An 18,997-nucleotide genomic window follows, 5' to 3' on the forward strand; every position below is an offset into this window, starting at 1 on the left:
AAGCTAAGAAGCCAAATATAAAATGTTTAGAACATTAGTCTTTCTATCATTTTGTTGGTGTGGTTTCCACACTGCTGAAATTGCCCTTGCACATGCTATGGTTTTATGACTGCCTCATTTCACTCCTTACAGTACAACCTGTTTTGCTGGTTCTCTGGATGGTCACGAAATTTCAGATGCTCAGTAGAACTGGGACTTGATTCAGTTGATGTAGATGTTTGTTACACGCTAGCAGGATGGTGTAACTTATTGCCAAGGATACAGTAAGATGTGGTTGTAGAAAGGAAAAACAACCAACAAGAGAGTGTCAAAAGTTAAGATAAAACAACTGGTCTCTAGCATACCAAAGATGGTGCAAATAAGAAGGCGTAAGATAAAAGGAGCCAGCTTCTCTGTTTATCTTGCAATGCATTGATCTTTCCTTATCCTGTTATGACCCCTGTCTTGGCCTGTTGAACAACACCAACTTCCTGATGTATAACGTATGTCAACATTTGCATGCTCTCTAAATTGACCTGTGACCCATGGACTTAAATACAGTTCAAGCAAAAGTGTATTGTAGTGGACCTTGGAGATACCTTTAATGTGGCCTTTTAAGAGAGGGGGTGGCTGCTTTTTGGAGACTGTCCTGACAGCTCAATACACTGCCAGCATTACATGCTTAAACCTGCCTCCCTACCTACCACTGGTATGCACTGTAATTCCAATGACCTCTCTGGCTGACCATCAACCTCAAAAGATGACCGAATGGAGGAAGATATATGAACATGTTTGCAATAAATATTTGAAACAGGACTGTCCAAGGTCGTCTTTTTAAGGATGCTGCTTAGCCTTAACTCACATTTTTTGTGTGTTTTTGGTTATGAGATAAATCGCCATCCATATGTGCTTTTAATGTAGCTTTGAGCTGTTTGTTTGTTTCTGCTGAATTCAAACCTGTTTGATTTGAATGAAGAGGCATCTGAATAGCAGTACAAAATAGCTAGTGGCACATTGTTATACTGCTGTAACTTGTGAATCCTCAATAGCGGTGCAGCATGCTACCTAGTGATAGAGAATGTTCATTTGCTTTATCATAGTGATAGAGGTGCTTTATCCAGAGATCATCTAATCCATCCACCTGTGCTGAGACAGGACCAAATATACCTAGACTATCCCTGACAGATGTTTGTCTAACCTGTTCTTAGAAACCTCCAGTGACCAGTTCCCAAGGGAGGTTGTGGAATACCCATTCACCCTTGCTTAACTATTCTTATTCTTAGAAAGTTTGTTTCTTAATATCTAACCTGAATCTCTCTTGCCTCAAACTAAGCCAATTACTTCTTGTCCTTCCCTGGGTAGACATGGAGAACACTTGATCATGTCCTCTTTATAACACACCTTAACTTATTCGAAGACTGTTATCAGGTTCCCCCCTCAGGCTTTGTTTCTTAAGACTGAACATGGGTTTTTAACCTTTCCACATAGGTCAGGTTTTCTAAACCTTGTATCACTTTTGTTGCTCTCCTCTTGATGCTCTCCAATTTGATCACATCTTTTTTAAAGTGTGGTGCCCATACATGGACACACTACTTCAGCTGAGACCTCACCAATGCCAAATAAAGTAGGACAGTTACCTTCCATGTTTTATGCACAACACTTATGCTAATACATCCCAGAATAAATTTAGGTTTTGTGCCACAGCATCACACTATTGATTTGTGTTCATTTTTGATCCCCTATAACACCATTTCTTTTTCTGCAATATTGCTAGACAGTTATTCCCCATTTGATTTTTTTCCTCCTAAGTGAAGGACATATGAACCCTCTTGCAGTCCTGAGAATCACGATGGAATACCCAAGCTGGGGATCAATGAAGACTTGGGGTTGGATAGGTGATTGTGGTTTTGAATATGAATGAGAAGGTGAGCTAGTACATTTTTAGAGAGGCTGAATGTTTGGACTTGAGAAACCTGGGAGTTGAAGTAATGACAAAAGAGGGTGAATATCTAAGTAACCCCCCCCCTTTGCTTAAAAAAAAAAAAAAAAAGTTCACATGTGGGGATGTTTTGGGTGTGACTATAATAGGATTTACAGAAGTGTGACTGTCCAGAAAATGAGAGCAGAAACTAACCTCTGTATTCCTTATGGGAGGATAATGAAGTTGGGTGTCATGAGTGAGATAGGAAGTTGAGCTCAGTGATGCCCCTATGTGACAATTAGGGTCCAGACACCCCAGGGGGAGAACAGAAGAGTGAAACCCCCCAGATAAGCAGTAAAACCAACTGATTGCGTACTATATTAATCGTTAGGTTTTTATAGTACAATAAGGTCTCTTATGAAAGCTGGTAATGTTCTAAATGGAGTAATTGTTATGAGATATGTATACAAGCTTGATTATGAGCGTATGTATTTGTGTGTAGAAAACTGGTGCAGCCTCAGTTCCATATCAAACAGGGAAGGGCACCCCCTAAACTTGTTGTCTACATGAAACTGTCTTTGAGTAACTATCCATTGCCTAGCTCAGGAGAAGACACTGGTGGACCACTGGAGATAGTGAAATGAAATTGAGACAACTCAAAATGGAAAAGAACGTCAAGTCAGGAAGCCGTTTCCCCTCTCTGATGAACCAAGAGTCACTGTGGACAAAGGTGAGGGGAGAAAAAAGCTTTTTAAAAGCTGGCTTGCAACTGAGCAGTGTTTCTTTGTTTTTATCCGGAACTTGGGGGACAGCTTGAGGTGGTATGCTGTCTGTGAACACAGGAGCCCTCCCATAGCTAGGGGGTATGCTTGGAAACTGTTCTAAGACAATAGGTAACTACTTAAAAAAGGGATTTTATCTAATATGAAAGTGTAAAGGCTGAAGTTGTCTCTTGGTTTTGTTTTCTGTGTAACTTGTGTTTGCTTTTTGTTACTATTTCATCTTGAAAAATGTGGTTTTTCTTTTAAATAACCTTTGTTTTTATCCCAGGCAGATCTCTGATGTGCAAACCGTGGGGAGTGTGTGTGCCAAAGTGATGTGATAACTTGGGGGGCTGGTATCACCTTCGGGGGTGACAAACCAGAGGGGATCAATTAGAATGTCTGGTAATTAAGAACGTGGGAAAGATGTGTGGGGGGGAAACCCAGGTCTGGAAGAGCTATTGATGTCACCCTAAGATGTAACTAGGCTGGTGAGACAGGGTGAAACCTTATGCTTGTGGGCAGGTTGTTGATGTCAGGGAATTGAACCAAAGCTGTCCAGCATAAAGACCCCTGAAGTTAAAGGGTGGGCAGAGACAGACCTATAATGGTCTGGGTGGACCCCAAAACATCCCACCTTAACAATCAGGGAGTTGTCTATTTTGGAGCTACTGAATGAAGGCTATTATGATGAAGTAAATAACTCTTAGGGTCGGATGGGCCGAAAAGGGTCTGTGTTACGGTTAATTCACTTATATGTTGGGTATCATGGTGGTTGTTTTTTTTTTCCTTCGGGTGGAGAGAGATTAGAATTAAAAGTGTGTTGCATTTTAGAATAAACAGGAGCAGGTATATTCAAATAGCTTAATGGCAGAATGATAGAGAAGGATGTATTGTGAGCTACAGAGAGGTTGTTTTGTAGTGGCTGGAGTTGAAACCAGGAGGGTGAGAAGGTTAGCATTTCAGGAAATTGTGCTGGGCTAGAGGTGGTGATCGTTTTATCTCAATTCCACATTGGATACAAGGAAGCTAAGGCAGGAAAGCCATGTCTGAGGAGAAATAATCATGAGTCATTTAGTGACAGGAGCGTGAACCATGCTGAGAATATTGAAGAAGGCTGTGCAGGGAGACTGCTCAAAGGAGTCTGAAGGGACTTTTGAGAGAGGTATGACACATTCCCAAATACCTTCAATGCACAAGAGGTTAATTATCCTGGGATACGGGAGGTGAGGTTTGAAGGAGAATAGGATGAAGGTGTGAGGTGCTTTTGTTGTCTAACAGGACCTCGTGGCAGAGAGGTATTGGAAGGACAGAAACATTGTGGGTAGTAGTCACCTGAAGTGATGTAGCTGACATTAATGGAAGAAATAAGGGGTTAGATTCACCAGTACACTCTGGGCCTGCTTTGTGCTTCGCTGGCAGCCGAACGCAGCCATAAACCTGGATTAAGTGGCCAGTTAAATTAGCGATGCGAAGCAGCAGTAAACCCAGAGTGGCGCAAAGCAGCTGGAGCATATCAGTGATTCTGGTCCATTGAGTTCTTTGATCACAGGAGTAGAGGACAAAGCTTATTGTATTAGAGGCACCAAATTTCTTGGAGCCCTTGGCATTGTAGTCAGATAAGGCCAAATACTCTCCTAGTGTCAATTGGCTCTGCTCCAGTGAAGCCAAGGGGACTGGACCAGCTTATACCAATTAAAAATTGGCCCATGGTAGTTAGCATTCGCTAGAACAGCAGTTCTCAAATTGTGGGTTGGGACCCCAAAGTGGGTTGGGACCCCATTTTAATGGGGTGCCAGGGCTTAGACTTGCTGGGGCCCAGGGCCGAAGCACAAGCCCCACCACTCAGGGCCAAAGCTCAAGCCTCAGAGCTTTAGCCCTGGGCAGCCGGGCTCAGCAGGCCTGGGTCGTATAGTAAAGGTGGCAGAGCTTGAGTGGGCTCAGGCTTCAGTTTCCCCTCCCCTTCAGTGTAGTAATTTTTGTTCTCAGAGGAGTCGCAGTGCAATGAAGTTTGAGAACTGCTGCTCTAGAAGGGTTTTATCTAAAACCTGAGCTTTTTAATCTGCTTTAGGTACTTATCTGGCCCCTGGATGTGTTTGCAGTTCCAATAGCTATACCAGAAATAGCTTTAATCTAGCTAGCTTGGGTCCTTGAGCAGCGAACCTGGGGCACTGGGCTTCAGCCGGGGCTAGCCCTGCAAGTAATTACTCAGGGTTCCAGGCTGGCTTGTACTGCCCGTGCTGAAGCATGTGTTGCCACGGCTTCACTGCTCCACGACCAAAGCTAGCTAGATTGCATCTTGAGAAGACCTACTCAGACTAGCTTGAATCACACCTTGTGATTGCACTCTAGACATACCCTTTGTTGTGTAATGGACACCTGGGAATCCCTGCTGTTTTTCAAGGCACTAACCATATGGCCCCAGAATGGTCACTATAGCAGGGAAACAGTGAAGAGAAGAAGAAAGCAATGGTATTTATTGAGGCAAGATGGTTAAAGAACACAGTTTATAGATGCTTGTAAAGAAGGGCTCGTTTAAGGAGATTTTTATGCAGTAACTGGGAAGGTCAGGAATTTTGAGGGTATTTTAAGATGAGTGGAAGTGGTGGATGATGGAAAGGAGCTAAGCCTGTGGATGTTTGTTTCTGTAGTTGTGTTGGTCCCAGCATATTAGAGTGACAAAGTGGATGAGTTAGTATCTTTTAAAGGACAAACTGCTGTTGTCCCTTTCACCAACAGAAGTGGATCCAGTAAAAGATCACCTCACCCACCTTGTCTTTCTAAGTCTATGAAGGTAGATGAGGGTGAAGTTGAGGAAAATTAAAAAGGAAGGGAACAGGTATCGCAATGGAGGCTCGTCGCTGACAAGATGTTTGTTTATCTCTCCAGTGATGATTATTTTCAAACAGCAAAAGCCAATTTATGCAAGAATAAAATGTGAACTCCTGGTATTAATAGCACGCTATGAATTCTGTTGCCTGCTTCTTCCAAGAAAGATCTGTTAGCTATTTTATTTCAGTCCAGACAAAACTATATGAAAAGCAGAAAGGCTGCAGGCCTATAACTCAAACCTGTAATCCCAGAATAGATGGGGGAAGGACAGGGCTGGCGCAACCATTTAGGCAACCTAGGCAATGGCCTAGGGTGCCAGAAATTTTGGGGGGCGCTATTTTGGCAGGGGAGCGGCATGTGGGTCTGGTGGACCTACCGCAGTCATGCCGGCGGATGGTCCACTGCTGGAAAGGCTCCGGTGGAGCCGCCGCAGTCGTTTTGGCGGACGGTGCGCTAGTCTAAAGGCTCCGGCAGACCTACCGCAGTCATGCCTGTGGCAGCTCCACTGGAGCCTTTAGACCAGCGGACCGCCCGCCGGCATCACTGTGGCAGCTCCACCGGAGCCTTTCCAGCAGCGGACCATCTGCCAGCATGACTGCGGTAGGTCCACCGGACCCGTGGGGAGCGGCGAAATGGCCGTCCGCCTACGGCATCAGAAACCCTGGCACCGCTCCTGGGGAAGGAGATACATGTTCTCCACCCCACAGATGAAAAAACTCAACAGAGAAAGAATAGGAGGCTTTTCCCCCCTGAATGTCTTTGCCATGTCCTCATTCAGGATGTGTAGAATTGAACTTTTGAGGTTCTTTTTAGTGGCAGTGCTTCTAGAACTAATTCAGCAAGATGGAAGGGCCAGTCACCGGGAAGAATTAATGATGGGCCTGCGAATCAGCACAGGTTTTACTGGCCACCAAGAGACAGGTTGAAAAGGCAGAGTTTTCATGTTGTTTTGAAATGTGGTGGTTCACTCTCCGAACCAGTGTCTTATCTGGCGGGTGGAGCTCAAGTCATCAGTTTACCACCAGTTTGCTCCCCTTCAAATAACGCTCAGCTACCGATGTGCATTGGATGGTTCCCAAGAAGGATTCTTCAATCCTGGCACCAGCAAAAATAAAATCTTGTTCGAGGCTGATGGTTTTTCTTGCCTTTAGGTGGGATAAAATACATTTACAGTAGCAACAGTCCACCTAGAAGGGACAGACCCGTTAAGTCATTGAGATAGCTGTGCTGGAAATGGGAGCAGAATATGGCTTGTTTTGTTTAAGCAGATGTAGCCTCACTGCTTTTAGTTGGCTGGGAACACAAACTGGGTAATGTGCCACGTGCCTTTTTTTAAATTTTAAGCTCAAGATTATTAAAGCCTTAAGTTAAAACTAATAGAAAGGAGGAGTCACATCACCTTCCCTGTCAGAGCCTGGGCCAGCTGCGCAAACAAAGGTCTGAAAGCACTGAACAAAATGCATCCTAATTCAGTCTCTGGAGCCTGGAAGCCATGGTGATGGGCTGGGTGTATCAGAAATGTATTGAGCTTGAAATGTAGAGCTTGAAAACCCCACTAAAGCCAAAATTTGAGAACTTCTTTTTAAAATATGGAATGGATTTAAAACACCTAAAACTAATTATTTGTTAAGTCTTGGAAGTGATTTGCTTGGTAAGCCTTAATGGCCTGCCCCGCTTGCTGGTTGTGCAGGACCATGCAGAAGGCCAGTTTTGATTTAAAAAGAAAAAGTAATGGAAAGCAATTTCTTAACACAGGTTTAAAAATATTTTTTTCATGTTTAAAATTGTTGCAGTAATTTGCTTTTTTTTTTAAAAAAAAAAAGCAGGAATCGCAGAGGATACTCAATTTACGTGCATCTAAACCTTAGAGGCATTTGTGTAGTGGACATGGGCACCATCTCTCATCCTAGTCTCTCTGTAAACCTAACTGTGCCACATGTCATTGTGTTGAGAGTAAAGCTAATCAGGAATTTTTGTTGGAAAATGCTGATTTGTCAAAATTGGTACTTAATGGGAATGTGTGCATGTTTCAGTGGAGAATAACTTCTCAGGACTAGGATGGAATTCCTGATTTTGGCAGAGTAGGGCATTGAACCAGGGTTTCCTATGTCTCTGGTGACTTCCCTAAGGTTATTGGCTAATCTGAACACTTTTTTTTGCACCCCACTCATCTCTTGATCTGAAATAGGAAACTTAAAAAAAATAAATAAATCTGAACACTTGAGCAGGATAGAAAGCCATTTCCCACCCAGTTTCCATTCTGAGTTCAGGAATGGAAATGGTATAACTGGAGTAGAGAGAAAGGGGGTGCGTTGTTGCTAGAACAACAAACCACATCTGATCTGGAACTAGCCCTGTAGTCTGATTTGGTGGCACCACTAATTACTTCCATGCTGATGGGTCAGGTTCCAGGGCTGGCAAAGGCCTGAATGCTGGACAGGCAGTAATCTGAATTGCTGGGGGAGCAGAGAATACCTTATTACTTCCCAGTGAATCATATTTCTTGTCATCTCCCGGAACTGACCTGATGTGTTGCCAAGATTCAGGGGAGTCAGCCTGGGGCCTAGTTTCTCACCTTCCCCCCCCTTTCTTTTGTGAATTGTCCTTACTTCCTTGATTAGCCTTATTCAAGCTACTGGGTTTGCTCATATGGATAAAGATGTTTGTTTTGCAGGACTAGGCCCTAAATGTGGAACTGGATTGGGGGAGGGGGCGGAGAGCTCCTGGAGTCCCTTCCAGTTCTTCTCATCCCTCCAAAGAGCGCTCCCACCCCCACCCCAATCCTGTCTCATCTAATTGAGTCATCTGAATTAACTATTTCATTAGGAGTATTTTAATGGACCACACTTATACAGATGAGTGCATGATGGATGGGCTGATCACAATAACCACAAGACTTGTTTAAAACTTCTGCAGTGCGAAAAGCAGTGTCCTGCTGCAGCCCCACCATTTGTGTACAAAGGAAATGTGGTTTCCATTTTTCAGCACTTGTAAGTCACAGAAAATCAGCAGAACATGTGGCATTGTCAATATGACAACATAAAAGGAGAATTGTATCTGCTCACAATAAATGTGTGAAGACTGGTCCCCGTGTTTAAAATTTTGTTAGCCTAGAAAGCAACAGTGTAATGACTATTTGTTTATAATAGGATCACAGATGAATGTCATTGGAGCTAATGTCTTCATCTGAATATGCTGACAAATCCTAAGGGCTGGACTTAACCCAGACTTGCTTCCTAGATTTAGTTTTGTGACTGATTCAATTGATTTTGTCCAAGGAAGCTGAGTGCAGCATCTGGTTTATCAGAGAAGTCCTGACATTAGCAATCTTTTTCAGATTTGGCTAACTGAGTCATAAGAAGGTTCAGTAACATGGCGCATGCTGTAAAACCACATCAGTGAATTGTGCAGTGCAAAGCAGATTCTGCATGTTTTGGTGGAAACATTTACTTAGGGGTGTCATAAACAGATTGTTAAGGATTAATGTCTCTTTTACCTGTAAAGGGTTAAGAAGCTCAGTAAACCTGGCTGACACCTGACCAGAGGACCAATAGGGGGACAAGATACTTTCAAATCTTGGTGGAGGGAAGTCTTTGTTTGTGCTTTTTGTTTTGTTCGTTGTTCGCTCTTGGGACTAAGAGGGACCAGACGTACCCTCAGGCTCTCCAAATCTTTCTGAATCAGTCTTTCATGTTTCAAAATTGTAAGTAATAGCCAGGCAAGGTGGATTAGTCTTATTTTTGTTTTCTCAACTTGTAAATGTTTCTTTTTGCTGGAAGGATTTTTACCTCTGTTTGCTGTAACTCTGAACCTGAGGCTAGAGGGGGTTTCCTCTGGGCTATATAAATCTAAGTACCCTGTAAAGCATTTTCCATCCTGATTTTACAAAGATAACTTTTACCTTTTCTTTCTTTAATTAAAAGCTTTCTTTTTAAGAACCTGATTGTTTGTTTGTTTTTTCCTTGTTTTAAGATCCAAGGGATTGGGTCTGAACTCACCAGGGATTGGGGGGGGGAGGAGGGGGATGGTTAATTTCTCCTTGTTTTAAGATCCAAGGGGTTTGGATCTGTGTTCCCCAGGGAAGGTTTTGGGGGTACAGAAAGTGTGCCAGACACTAAATTCTGGCTGGTAGCAGTGTACCAGATCTAAGCTAGTAATTAAGCTTAGAAGTGTTCATGCAGGTCCCCACTTTTTGTACTCTAAAGTTCAAAGTGGGGAAAGAAACCTTGGCAAGGGGGACAATGCTTATGGAAGCCTTAGCCTTGCCCAGGGGTCTTCTGTGGGCCTGCTCAGAGCAAGTGTCCACAATCGTCGTTCCAGTAATCCAGTTTAGCCTGCTTCTCTACATTTCTGGCAGTGTGTTGATGTACTGCAGCAGGTCGTGTTCTTACCGTAAGAGCAGCACCCAAGGATGATCGCTGTAGACATGCTTTGCTTGCTGTTTCTAGGAAAGCAGTTACTAGGTGAAGAAGGATATTCCCTGCTTGCTTATTACGTTAGCATTTCCTTTTTATGATGATTTGCCCTTGCACAGCATATTTCATCCACATAGATGCTACCATTTACTGTTCTTGGGGATTATTTCATTCACCATTCATGTGAAGTCAACTACAGGGTAAAACACAGCGCAGCAGTAAACAAGTTAGAGCAGGAGTGAGAAATAACATTCTTCTTCCAGTGCTTGCTCGTGTCTATTCCATTCTAGGTGTGTGCGTGCCCAGGTACACAGTTGGGATTTTTGCCTTGGTGGTATCTGTAGGATCAGCTGTGGCACCCCTTGAGTGCCATGCTCATGCACTCGTATGTTATGTGCCGCTGACCCTACCCCTCCCAGTTCCTTCTTACCGTCCCTGAGGGTTGGTCTGAGCACCTTGTCTTGCATTACCAGAGCATTAGCAGTTCTTACAGTCCATTGTTTTAGTTATTAGGTACTTAGACTATTATGTTAAGTGTTGGAGTAGTAGTTTAAGAGTTAGTCCCAGCTTGGACTTTTCCTCAGAGCAGGGCATGCCCCATTGCCCAGGCTTTAAGTCATGCTCATTGTGCAGCCAGCCGATGGCCATTAGATACCCCTACAATAGCTGTTTGGGAGAGTCCCTTAGAAAGGACAAGTGCAGGATCTGCAAAAACGTTTGCTCTCTAACTCAAAAGGAGCAGGATATTCTCTTAAGGGCCCTACTCATAGAGGTTTTGCTTTGTCCTGCCTCAGAGCCCTCTCAGTCAGACTCCATACCCGAGACTTTGGCATCAGCGCGCACTGCACCACTGGCACCGGAATCCACCCAGCACCGTTCCTCCTCACTGGTGCCTAAGAAGCGGTCGAAGTAGACGGGCGTACCAGCACCGCAAAAAAAAGGGGGTTTCGGGCAAAGACCTGTGTTAGGCCACGTGCCCACCCCGGAGCTACTTGGGGGCACTGCTGCGGTCAGACTCTGTAGCCCAGCCAGGGATCCACCTCTTTCTCCCGGGACCAGCAGGGGGTCCTGGCCCCTCATAAAGCCATCTGTGCCCAAAGCAGGCCTGTCTGCCAAAGAGAAAGTAGGCCGGTCGGCACCGTGTGCACCAAGCCAGGTGATGGACCTGGCTAAGGGCACAGCATCTATGGGCAAGCCAGTTATTGGACCACACCCTAAAGCAGCGGAGCATCCCCGGATCTCAGGCGTCGATCCCCATCACCGCAGCCTAGGATCCTGGCACCGTGGCCTCAATCCCTGGTCAGAAGACCCAGGTCCCTGATGCCATGATTTCCACCTACAAGGCACGGGACATGTGAGTCATGATGCTAATCCTTGTACACACGGTACCATTGGGCCTCCCACCAGAGATTGCCACGTCACAGATCACCATCACCTAGGCAGTCTTCCAGGCATCGACCCCTCCCCCCAGTGCAGGATCATTCTCAGATGCGGCAGTGGTCTTCAGCAACCCGGTACCGCTCTTCAGGCAGGAACTGTTCCTTACCCAATCCTTGCTGGAGTCAGTTGAGGGTCAGACCCAGGCATCTACAGCTTGGCCCTGGTCACTGGAAGGGCAATGGTCCAAGTCTGAAGGACAGTTCAGCCCCTCACCAAAAAAGGCGAATCACCACCGGGCTGCAAGACTGGCGTGGCTCCTGTGGTGGAGGCAGGGGCAGTGGCCCACTCAGTGGCAGTACCAGAACCCATGGTGTGTACCTTTTTATACCGTTCCCATACTCCCACCATTCTTCCCAGGCCACATCGGACAAGCTGCCCCTGGCACAGCCGTCACCGGAGTCTGAACACGGTGCTGAAGTAGATGCAGGGGTGACACAGCAGGCCCCTCCTCCTGCAGTGCAGTTGTCTTTGTCATCTCCAGACGAAGTGTTGTCAGGCCCCTCGCAAACAAGCAACCCCCCACATGGCTTCAAGAACACCAAGCCCTGCTCAAAAGGGTGGCTGCTAACCTAAACTTGGAGGTCAAAGAGCTTGGAGGAGTCCAACCTTTTTAATGTCATACCCTCCTACACCCCGGCCTGGGTTACATTACCTGTCCACCCAGGGGTCCTAAAAATGGCTAGGTCTGTGTTGCAGACCCTCTCTCAATTCTGCCTACTTCCATGAAGGCAGAAAAGAAGTACTATGTCCCAGCAAAGGGATTTGAGTACCTGTACACCCACCCTCCAGCAGGGTCCGTTGTCCTGTCTGCCATCAACGAAAGGTCCAGGCAGGGACAGGCGAGTGGCACACCGAAAAATAAAGATGCCACAAGGCTGGACTTGTTTGGCAGGAAAATTTATTCAACAGCAATCCTGCAATTTCAGGTGTCTAACCATCAGGCCCTACTAGGCACGTACAGCCTCAACCTGTTTTACTCCATCAGAAAGTTCAAGGAGGGCCTCCCAGAGGACCAAGTCCAGGGGTTTGCTGCCTTGGTGGAAGACGGCAAAGCAGTGGCAAGGGGTGCCCTCCAGATGGTCTAGGACACTATGGACTCAGCAGCCAGGGTAATCGCCTTTGCGGTGGTCATGACGTGCAGCTCCTGGTTACAGACCTCTGGGTTGTCCCAGGACTTGCAGATTATCCTTTAGGACCTCTCATTAGAGGGAGCAGGGCTCTTTTTGGAACTAACTGATGCACGGCTCCATGGCCTTAAAGACTCCTGTGCCACCCTCTGTTCCTCAGGCCTACACACCCCTCAGCAGGCTAGAAAGCCATTCCATCCCTCTCTACCTCCGTCAAGGTCATGAGGTGTCCCTCGGTCCAACTCCTACAGAAAGAAGGACAGAGACAAAGGATTTAAATGTCGTAACCCTTTGTCTTCCTGTTCCTCTGCCCAGCCTGGTTCTTCCAGAGGCCAAGGAAGCCAGAGGCAGGCTTTTTGAGGATGCGCCAAGGATGGCACCCCAGTCACTTCCCAGGATCCACCTCTCTGCTCTTCCTCAACCACCTGCGTCCCTTCCGATTAGCCTGGTCGCAGCTGACTTCAGACCATTGGGTGCTCAACATAATATCTTCGGGCTACACCTTGCAGTTCATGGTTAACCTTCCATCCAACCCCGCTTCCTTGTCCCTCTTCATGGACCTTTCTCATGAGCAGCTATTCATTCAAGAGGTTGAGAACCGCCTATGCCTGGGGTTGGTAGAGGAGGTCCTTCCAGACTTGAAAGGGAAAGAGTTCTACTCTCGCTAGTTCCTTTTCCTCAAAGCAAAAGGGGTCTCTGACCCATTCTGGACCTGTGCGGCCTCACCAAGTCTCTCAAGAAGTTGAAGTTTTGCATGGTCTCTTCGGCCTCCATTACTCTCTCCCTGGATCCGGGAGACTGGTACACTGCCCTCAAGTTAAAGGATGCATATTTCCATTTTCCTGGAGCACATGCGGGCGTGGCTGGCATTGGTCTACATCCCCAACAGACACAGCATGGCCTGTGTGGTCAAAGTCCTGGACCATGTACTGTTATCACTGATGTGGTGGCAGAATCCTGCTTCTGTGTTGGAGGGAGTTCCCCTTTGCAGCTCCTCCCTCAAGGGTGACCCTCATCTCTGATGCCTCGGACCTGGGATGGGGAGCCCACCTGGGCAATCTCAGCATGCAAGGTCTTGGTTGAGTCATGATCACTCCCTACACCACAACATCAGGGAGCTCAGAGCGGTTTGCCTGGCCTGCCAAGCCTTCCTACCTCACATAAAAAGCAGGGTGGTCCAGGTCCTGATAGAGAATACAGAAGCTATGTTCTATATCAACAAGCAAGGCAGAGCCAAATCATCTGCCCTTTGCCAAGAAGTCCTCAGGCTCTGGGACTTTTGTATACAACGCAACGTCCTGCTCATAGCCGCAAATCTGCCCTGGGCCAGAAACACTTTGGCAGATTGCCTCAGCGTGATCTTCTCATCTCGCCGGAAGTGGTCAGCATCATCTTCCAGAGCTGGGGGACTCCCCAGGTGGACCTATCCGCGTCCAGGAAGAACAGGAAATGCCACTTTCAGGGGATTGACAGAAGCTCCCTGCTGGATGCTTTTCTGCTCCGGTGGTTGGGAGCTTTGTACGCCTCCCCACCCCCCAGTGCCGTATAATTCACAGTCCTCATAAAGATCAAACAGGACAGGGTGGGGTGATCCTCATAGCGCCAGCTAGGCTGTGCCAGCGCTGGTTCAGCACGCTGCTGGACCTCTTGGTTGCTGCTCTGTTACAGCTACCATTCAGGCCAGACCTGCTGTCCCAGAACCATGGAGGAGCAGGAGTGCTTGGCTAGTGTTTAGCAGGACCTTTTGGGCAGCAGAAAGCCCTCCACCAGGGCGACTTACCTGGCTAAATGAAAGCAGTTTGCTTGTTGGACTTCAGATAAAGGCATTCAGCCCGAGCAAGCCTCACTGCAGTTAAACCCTGGACTACCTTCTGCATCTCAAGCTCAAGGCCTATCTCTTTCATCTGTCAGGATTCAGTTGGCTGCCATCTCAGTCTTCCATCCGCTGCTTGAAGGTAGGTCGGTTTTCACTGAGGATATGACTGCCAGGTTCCTCAAAGGGCCTTGAGTTCCATTACCCGCATGTCAGGGACTACATTCCTCCATGGGACCTGAATCTTGTGCCGTCACAGCTCACGGGACTCCCCCCTCCCCTTTGAACCTCTGACTTCCTGCTTTCTCCTTCTCCTTCTCCTTTCCTGGAAGGTCGCGTTCCTGGTTGCAATAACATGCATCTGCCAGGTCTCTGAGATTAGGGTGCTCATCTCAGAACCGCCCTATATGGTCTTTTACAAAGACAAGGTACAGCTGTGGCCGCACCCAGCTTTCCTGTCCAAGGTGGTCTCGGTTTCATACAGGCCAGGACATGTACTTAACCTGTCTCTTTTTTTTTTTTTTTTTTTTTTTTTTTTCTAAAGCCACATAAGTCATAGGCAGAGCATAGATTGCATTCCGTAGCCATCTGGAGGGCACTAGTGTTCTACATTGAAAGGTCCAATCCATTCCGCAAGTCAACACAATTGTTCATTGCAGTGACCAACAGGATGAAAGGTCATCCAGTGTCCACTCAGAAAATTTCTTTTTGGATCACTGCCTGCGTTCACTGCTGCCACGATCAGGCAAAGGTGTCCCTTCCAGCAATAATCACCGCCCACGATATGACTCTTCAAGCCTCTTCAGCAGCTTTTCTAGTCCAGGTGTCTATTCAGGACATCTGTAGGGAGGCCACCTGATCATCCATCCACACATTTACGTCCCATTACGCACTTACCCAACAGGCCTGGGACAAAGCTGGCTTCAGTAGAGTAGTGCTGCAAGCCACTAGACTGAACTCCAAGCCCACCTCCAGGGATACTGCTTGTGAGTCACATAGAATGGAACCAACATGAGCAAACACTCAAAGAAGAAAAAACGGTTACCTACCTTTTTGTAGCTGTTGTCCTTCGAGATGCATTGCTCACGTCCATTCCATTACCTGCCCTCCTACCCCTCTGTTGGAGTTGCTGGCAAGAAGGAACTGAGAGGACAGAGTTGTTGGTGCTTAATATACCAGTGCATGAGCGCAGCACTCAAGGGGTCGCCACAGCCGACCCTACGGATACCTCTAAGGCAAAAATCTCCAACGACTGTGCACGTGGGTGCTCACACACCTAGAGTGGAATGGACATGAGCAGCACAGCTCGAAGAACAGTTATGGAAAGGTAGGTTGTTTTTTTTCCCCCAGTTGACAATGCCATGGAAATTTTAAGTAGACAGACTGCAAGTACTCATTGGGTATTCTGAGCTCTCCTTCGGATCAACATCCTATGCTCTGGGAGGGAAGCACTGTAGGACACTAAATGACATGACTGGTTTTACGTTTCACCTGCAAGGCAACAATAGCCCCAGTAACTCCTGAACACTGTGACAGGCTCTGGTTCATGATCGACTCAGCGGGGAAGAACGCTGCCTACTAAATTATTAACATAACTTCCTCCACCTACTGCGGTTTTCTTGTTGAGCTCTTGTACAAGGACTCCTTGCACCCAACCCTGCTTGGCTTTGAGACCACAGCTGAAGGCAGCTGGCTGCATGACTATTCAGTTTATCCTAATTTATACTGTACGAAAGTTATTTGCATGTCCCGTGGAAATAGTCCTTTGACAATGCTGGCTACATCAAATAAAGAATTTTTCAGTAAAACCTACAATAAAGAAGCTCATTTTGCAGCTGCTTTTGACACAGAGCGCCCTCTAGCTAAGGCTGTTCCAAAAAACCAAAGATATGTAATGTTGATGTGTTAGGGAGAGTTAATTCCCTTTATTGGAATAAGTGCAACACCCTTATACCAGATAACTTTCTAATAGGGCGGGGGGCATATGGGATGGTTCCACTTCACCATTTCCATATGATTTAGGAAAAGTGAGCCCCTGAGTTTGACACATTTTCAGGCTTTCACCTGAGAATTAAATCTTGGAGCAGGTTGAGGACAAATTCCCCATGTCACCTTACACTGGTGATTGTCTAATGTCCTTTACAATTTTGGTCTCAAACAGGAAGTCTGATATTTCAAATTGGAGGAAATTTTTTTTACACGTCTCCCTCTTGGGCAATAACAATCTCGTACCAGTCTTAAGAAAGCAATTTTGGGCCAGACGCACAAAGGTATTTAAGTACCTAAATATGCAGATAAGTGCCCAGTAGGATTTTCAGTAGCACTTAAGTAGGTTGGGTGCCCAACTCCTATTGATTTCAGTACTTTTATAATCTGGCTCTGTTGGCATAAGGTGATGTATTAAGCCCAGGTAGGCTTATGCAGAAGGGCAGTTGCATTCTTCAGCTTCAGATTCTGCTTTGTCTTCTGTAGGCTCCTGCTTCTGGGTAGCTGTGTTGGACGGAAACGTGGTGGGAATCGTGGCTGCGAGAGGCAATGAGGAAGACAACACCGTGGAGCTGCGCCGCATGTCTGTAGATTCCAACTTCCGGGGTAAAGGGATTGCCAAGGCCCTGGGCCGCAAAGTGCTGGAGTTTGCCATGCTCAACAACTATTCCTCCATTATACTGGGAACCACGGCTGTCAAGGTGGCAGCCCACAAGCTGTATGAATCCTTAGGGTTCAAACATGTGGGCATCATTGAACACTACACCCTCCCTGGGATGACGCATTCCATACTAGAGAGAATGTTTTTCCAGCTTCGCTACCACCGCTACCGCCTGCAGCTGCGCGAAGAATAGAAACAAAAGCAAAAAAAAGTTTTTCTCCTATCCCCTCCCCCCCAAATTGCCCTTTTTTATTTGTTTTTGTTTTCAATTGTTTGTTTCGTTCTCTCATTTCATTTTTAATTTGCTTTGTACAGCTTGACTGTACAAAATAAGGATCCTTCCTCGCATGCTGTAGGTGGTGGTGCTGCTGAGGCTGGAAGTACTGCTCTTCTAATGCATACAGTGTTAATGACCTGGCAGATCAGAGTGGACCCTACAGCCTGTTTGTTCCAATCTTACCCAGGTACCTACATAAAGCACAGAAACTTACAAACGTAATAGTACCACTGGTCTGGTGTACGTAGTGGTTTTTTGGTTTTTTTCAAATGTAAGATAATGTAGTGATGACATTCATAATACAGTAAGTGCAGAAATATTACTTGAATGCATTTCTCAGTATTTCATGCACCAGTAACTAGAATATGCATTCATCTTACTATAAATTACTGGTTAATAGTTTTCAAAGAAAATGTGAAAAAAACGCTTGCTACGATGCATGAAGAGGAAGTGTGTGCACGCACTCAAACACACAGCACTGCCATCCAGGCACTGGTGTTGCACTTTTTTTGGATGTGCCTCATTCTGCCAAATATCTGAAAGAACCTTGGTGCATCCAGTAACCATGACTTTTTCTCCATTCTCATTTTCCTTCCTAAGCCAGCAAACAGACTTGAACCATTTGAACTCTGAGCCCCATTGTAACATATTGTAAAGTAAGATCAAACTTAAATATCTCCTGCGCTGTTCTATATCCATGCATAACCTGCAGTCCTGGGCCAGACTTCCGCATGTGCATTGGAGTTTCTCTTTGCTGCCTTCTGAGTTTGTTTGTTTGGGTTTTTTATTTTTAATGTTTTTTTTAAATTTTATATTTGTTTTGGCTTTTGCTGAATGGTGTCATTGAAGCATAATGGAGGCTGCAGTTTCTATGGCAACACATTTGCACATTAATGTGAGCAACAAATCTAAACACTTCAGACAAGCAGTGTGTGACAGATAATTGCATTTTGGGAGTGTGGGGGGGAAGCATACATATTATCTTAACCAGCTGCTGTTCAATAATTGTAGGTGGCCTCACTGCAGCCTTCCATAAAAGGTAACTAACTGCTTTAATGTCAGATTTGTGAATTGTACAATGCAAAAAGCAATGCAAGGCAGATTCGGCATGTTTCTGTACCTAATATGTATGTACAGTGCCTGCCAACAAAAGAATAACCAAGACTACAGCTTCTTCTAGCCTGAAATACCAATTTTATAACTTACTTAAACAAATAACAACTTTGCATGAATTATGTCGGGGAAAAATCAGTAGGTTTTAATTTTTAAAATGTAGTATCAGAAATATTAAAAACATTTCTGGTTGCACTTAATTTGGGGTGAGTGGTGGGATTCAGCTATCATATTACATTTAAAGGGAAACCCCCTTTAACTTAAGTTCCTGGGGGGGGGAAAAAGTTACTATTCTATGAAGTATTGTGTGTGAGGTGGGGGAAAGAAAATCATGATAAAATTGATATGGGACTGAAGTTATGTTCCTAACACGTAAAGCTATAGTGGATGCAACTAGGTAGGAAAGTTTCAAAGAGGAGGGAACAAATTTATCCTTGTCAAATCAAATAGTGGAGACAAGTAAGAAGGGTACTAGAAAGAATGAAAGAGAGACCAGACAGAAGGCTTAACTAGTAAGAAGTGGGACAGAGAACACACGTGAATTATATTGTGAGGTGAAAATTAAAACACTAGCCTTTCACTTGCAGTCCAGGGTCTTCGTCTTTCCTGCACTGAGATTCATCAGTGTAAAGGTAGGAATTGGGTCCAGAGTTCATTCGTTCCTAACTGGCT

At 45.7% G+C, this 18,997-nt stretch overlaps 1 protein-coding gene across 3 annotated transcripts in view; it reads left to right on the plus strand.

Moving 5' to 3' along the window:
* Positions 1-18,601, plus strand: part of NAT8L (N-acetyltransferase 8 like) — a 46,399-nt gene extending 27,798 nt beyond the window's left edge. For all 3 annotated transcript variants that reach the window (XM_030564709.1, XM_030564708.1, XM_030564710.1), the window contains one exon: positions 16,761-18,601. In XM_030564709.1, coding sequence (XP_030420569.1) covers positions 16,761-17,128 — 368 coding nt within the window. In that variant the 3' untranslated portion in view covers positions 17,129-18,601. The remainder of the gene's footprint in view (positions 1-16,760) is intronic.
* Positions 18,602-18,997: the final 396 nt, after the last annotated feature.

This window comes from Gopherus evgoodei, chromosome 5 (genome assembly GCF_007399415.2).
Source record: "Gopherus evgoodei ecotype Sinaloan lineage chromosome 5, rGopEvg1_v1.p, whole genome shotgun sequence".
Lineage (NCBI taxonomy): Eukaryota > Metazoa > Chordata > Testudines > Testudinidae > Gopherus > Gopherus evgoodei.